Below are 5,241 nucleotides of genomic sequence, written 5' to 3' on the forward strand. Positions count from 1 at the left end.
TGTGTGGTATATAGCAATGTCATATATTTTACACAGCACAGCCTCAACTCCATCCATTTCAAGATCACGGCGGCGAACCGGGATACAAAATCGGACTTTAAACACAGCCAAACACCACCACCACCACGTTGACCCTGTTGTCGATCTCGACGAAAGATGACGTAGCTTGAATCGAGAATTTCAGTATGCATTATTCTCTGATGGAGCCAAGTTTCAGTAATAGCTACAACATCCATGCCTTTAGTTCAAATTAGTTGAATTTTAGCTAATATTAAGAGAGCATTACGAAAGTTTAGGAATGCATTTATCATAAGAAGTTGATCTCTGCCGGAAGAGGAGCTACGTCACGGGTTTTGGCCGGATCTTGAAAAGGTTAGCCTAAATTATTCAAGTCAGTCGTTTGTAATCCGTGTTAATATTCTCCACCCTTAACCATCCTTGTTCCTTTATGATTGAGTATTATCTCTAGTGTTTCTCTATCTTAGCAAACTATGATTTTCAGTATGGATGTGTCTATCATTCATCGTGGTGTAAGTTATCTCAAAGTGACTCCATCGTCAGACAAACGAGTAAAATTCGTCCGTCCTATAATTTTCAGGTTTCCTTTAATTCAAAGGTAATTTTTGAACTTGGCCAAAATAACTCAAAATACCGTGACTGAGCTCTTTTTGGTGACTCAATACGGTTCTCTGTTATTTTGAGACTTGTAGAACTAGGTTCGAGTTTCCAGGCTTGGAACTGTTCTGTTTTGAATAACTGTGCTATTGTTTTTACAGTAACTATCCCTTGTTCCTTTCATTGTGTTTAAGTCATCAAGGTTGCACTGTCCTGTTACATAACAACAAACTTGACCCACTTTTTACCATCAACTGCATCTATCTTTAAAACTAAGCCGGTGACCCCATATTTTTTCATAAAAATCTTTCATTAGTCACAGAAGAAGAAACAGGGAAAATTATAAAAAAAATTATGTGGAATAGGTTTTTCTTAAATGAAAAAAAATTAAAATCTCCAAGTTTTTTTTTTTTTCAATTTCGCACATAGCTTCGGCTTTTGCATTGGAATAATGTTTTGCATTAAAAAAGTAGGGTCACCGGATCAGTTTTTGAGATGTTACCTTCGTGGATAGGCAATTTTTCGCGCGCATCCTACGCGCAAATTAAGATCTCGACTTTGCCATGACGAGATTCACAAGACTCTGAAATACCCAGCAGGACCTGAGTTCTAATTTCCGGTGACGTCATGGTGCTTGTGTTAATCAGATTACAAATCTGTCATTACTGCACAATTTGTGGTTGTGGTTGTTTGTGGTGCATGAGCCGTTTACTGAGAATTTAACAAAATAATGTAATGCGGTAAACCAGATCACCAACCATATATGAACTGGTTAAAAAAGTTAAAATAGTTACTATTACAACCAGAGACTTCGCTGTATATGTATCGCGCGAAATTCGATCAAAGAACGGATGGGGCGAATTAGAGCATGGCGGCAAATCCATGTTCTGTTCGTTGCCTTTATCGTTCAAATTCGCGGACCGTCGCTCGATCCGAGCCAAATTCGAGTCGCCGTGTCGCGCGAATAGTTTCATAAGCCATGAGAGTTCATCAAATGTGATTTCTTTCCGGTTTTCAAAGCTGACATCGCAGAAGCTTTAATCTGTATGATACAAATGGGGGGATCGTGGATCCATCGTGGTCATCATGGTTTCGATCTTAAAGGAAGAAAGATACATATATTGTTGCCACTCTGTTCAGAATAGTTTTCTTGGAGTATTTTTTTTACGAAGAGAGATCCTGAATGCGGATGAAACACAGAATTTCAAGAGATCGAAGCTAGAGATATTTTTCGGCGGAAACAAGCGACAGAATACGCTTGCGTTCGCAGCCTAAGTGACACGAGGCTTTTTGTGAGACGCGCTTCAGCAAAATTGCCAAACAGAAAAAATGGGCCACACTTGAGAAAATGGGTCACATCTGAAAAAATGGATAACACTTGGAAAAAAGAGTCACACTTGGAAAAATGGGTCACACTTAGAAAAGTGGGTCACAATTGGAAAAAAATGGTCACACTCGGAAAAACAGGTCACACTTGGGAAAAAGTCACACTTGGGAAAATGGGTCACAAGTGGAAAAACGTGTCACAATTAAAAAAATGGCTCAGACTAGGAAAAATGGGTCACATTTGGCAAAAAGTGTCACGCTTAGAAAAGTGGGTGACACTCAGAACAATGTGTCACACTTGGAGAAATTGGTCACACTTACAAAATGGGTCACACTTGGAAAAATTGGGTCGCACTTGGAAAAATGGGTCACCCTTTCAAAAATGGGTCACACTTGAAAAAATGGGTCACATTCGGAAAAATGGGTCACACTTGGAAACGAGGTTTTCACTAAAAGCATTTTTAATTCAGCTTAAAATAGATCAAATTGATTATCTTTAGAAATTATAAAAAGCCCCTTGAAACACACTGAAATTAACTTTTTTTTAAAGAAAGTTGGACCTTTGTTCGTCAATGTTCCTTAGGGACGGACCATTATTTTCCTTGAAGGGGGGGCTGGTATTAAAAATTATCTTCTGCGAATTTTTTTTTGATGCACTTCCCGAAACATTTTTTTCGAACGACACCTTCCTGCAAACAATTTTTTTCCGATCTTTTTTAACCATGTTCTGACATAAAAAGGAGATTCGCTTTTTGTTGCCGTCAATCATTTTTTAATTTAATATTTTACGGCGGCGATCTGCAACGAATTGGAAACAGAGGGATCTACAAAGCGAATCGAAATCCACCAATCACTGCCCGCGAACGTTACCTTTTGACACCTGTGGACTCATCTTTTTCGTTTTCCGAGACGTTCAGTATGATGGTTGGCGGCAGTGAAAAGCGAAACCGTTGCTTGAATTTTAGATGTCCAGCCCTTGTGTTATTGAAAAGAGCAATATTTTAAACTATTTTTCGAAGAAAATTTCAGAAAAGCCATCCCCAATCTATGTTATACATGTAAGCTCCTAGTAATGGCTTGTTGTTTATCTATAAAACACTCACCATTTTAATTCCTACTCAGCTACTTTTGTTTATTTCAATTATTTATTTCATGCAATATTTGGTGTTCTAATTTGGTCAAATAAAATGTTGATTTTAATGGGGCCATATACCCTGTCTACAAACAACTACATACTTTTAGTCTAAATTTCAGTTTTGAATTTTTCTTTTTCATTAATAGGTTACAAGTTTCTCTGACCTCTATGCAAACTATTTTTGTTATACATATCATGTTTGCAAGCAATCTATTTAGCAGTCTTTTTAGGCCCTCTAAATGACTTTTTTTTTTTTTGCAATATTTTCCAAATCCCCCCTCCGGAAAAATAATGGTCCGTCCCTTGGAATAAAACAAAAAAGACAAAACAAAAATACTGGTTATACTGGTCCAGAACTTTACTCATGTATTTAAAATTTTGTTTTCGCTATTTGTTTCTAGATTTAAGCCGTATTACGGTCCTCTGTGCTCTGCCTCAGGGTCGGCGTCTGGAAAAGATAAGAAAACTGGACATAAAACAAACAAAAGCAACAACAACAACAACAACAACAACAACAATAATAATAACAAAGACGAAAAAGAGATAGGGATCCTTCCAAGGCCAAATCTAGCCGAAAGTAGTTTATTCTCAAAATCGATTTCCTCTTTGCCTCGTTATTTTTAACAATATGACACTGAACGTCTTGAACAACAGAAAAACATGAATACATGTAAATAAATGAATGAATAGATATGCTAAACATATCTCTGAAAGAAAGACATGAATGAATAAGCTAGTAAATATATATAAAAAAATCGTTACAACTATCAATTTGAGTATTTGAGTTGTTTTTCAGAAAATGAGTACAAAAATAATTAATGTAGTGATAGGTAATGAAAATACAGTTTTCCAAAGCCAAAAAAAAAAAAATAATAAACAAAATTCACATACCATCTGATGAATGTGGGGGTGGAATAGTGTCCATTATCTTTACCCACCTTGCATTTTGGATGAGACAGCAGCCATGTATTCCAGAAGAGAGCTCACAAGTGCTTGTCCCATCTGGACACTGATATTTTTCATCAGGGGAGAAAACGTCGCCGGAGGTGCCGATGAAGCCACTTGTCTTCAAAGCTGTTTCTTCCTGTTGTGAAGGTGTAATTCTGCTAACCTTTGGGTCAATGTCAGCTGTACCATCATGGCAATGTTTGTTTGTGCTATTAACTAGCAGACTGGCCGGCATTTGCAATACAGATGAATGCGTGCCGGGTCGCACGCATCTGCGTAATGAAGTATAGCATGTCCAACCGCGAGGGCAACAAGTTAGATAATCAGGGCAGCAATTAGCGTAAGCAAACCTGCAGCATCTAAACCTCGTTCTTGAGGGGGAACTTGGGCAACACGTTTGCCGTCCTCCTCGGCAAACTACTCCATCTGGACATATCACCAACTGCAACACAAATTAAATTATGGTTGCTCAATTTAAAATACCTGCATTTAATTGTAATAGATCTTACACTTGACAATCTTTTAACATGCTCTGTCTTAAAACAATTCACCATTTAGGCGCCAATTTTTCTTCTCCAAAATCTCTAGTGACCTATTTTAACCAACTTTTTAGCAAAGATGGCGATCATATACAATTTTGGAGTACTTTGTGGATTTAGTGTAGGCACTCACGTAATGGTCCGAGTAGCGAAACTTGTATTTAAACTACAGTACAATACTATAAATTTAGAGTTACCCTAACATACCAATGAAAGTTAACCGCAAGCAAAATGCAGTGAAGCTAACCTCAAGCAAAATAGACACTAACGTAATGGTCCGGGTAGTTACCAAATATGGTAAGAAGTGCCTACACCAAGTAGTTACCCCTATTTTAACCATAGCTTGTTAGCAAAAATGGCGATCATCGTGATCATAATGGAACAAAACAATTCACAATTTAGGCGCCAATTTTTCCTCATCAAAATCTCCAGTGACCTATTTTAACCAACTTGTTAGCAAAAATAGTGATCATATACAATGGAACAAAACAATTCACACTTCAGGCGCCAATTTTTCCCCTTCAAAACCTCCAGTGACCTTTTTTAACCAGCTTGTTAGCAAAAATCGCGATCATATATAATAATGGCAGAGCGAACTTGCGTAGCAGGTACTATTGTTGTGTGCACTTTGAAGTGTCAAGTTTTGAAAAACTAAATGAAACAGATGTAATCAAACAA

The 5,241-nt window shown here is 37.4% G+C and overlaps 1 protein-coding gene across 2 annotated transcripts in view; it reads right to left on the reverse strand.

Annotated features, from left to right (window-relative positions):
• Positions 1-2,350: 2,350 nt before the first annotated feature.
• Positions 2,351-5,241, reverse strand: part of LOC145502820 (progranulin-like) — an 8,988-nt gene continuing 6,097 nt past the window's right edge. The window contains exons 3-4 of one of the 2 annotated variants that reach the window (XM_081482211.1): positions 4,015-4,466; positions 2,351-3,524 (exon numbers count right to left, since the gene is read on the reverse strand). In XM_081482211.1, coding sequence (XP_081338337.1) covers positions 3,512-3,524; positions 4,015-4,466 — 465 coding nt within the window. In that variant the 3' untranslated portion in view covers positions 2,351-3,511. The remainder of the gene's footprint in view (positions 3,525-4,014; positions 4,467-5,241) is intronic. The other variant, XM_081482209.1, reaches the window with a different exon arrangement.

The sequence above is a fragment of the Orbicella franksi genome, chromosome 11 (assembly GCF_964199315.1).
Source record: "Orbicella franksi chromosome 11, jaOrbFran1.1, whole genome shotgun sequence".
Lineage (NCBI taxonomy): Eukaryota > Metazoa > Cnidaria > Anthozoa > Scleractinia > Merulinidae > Orbicella > Orbicella franksi.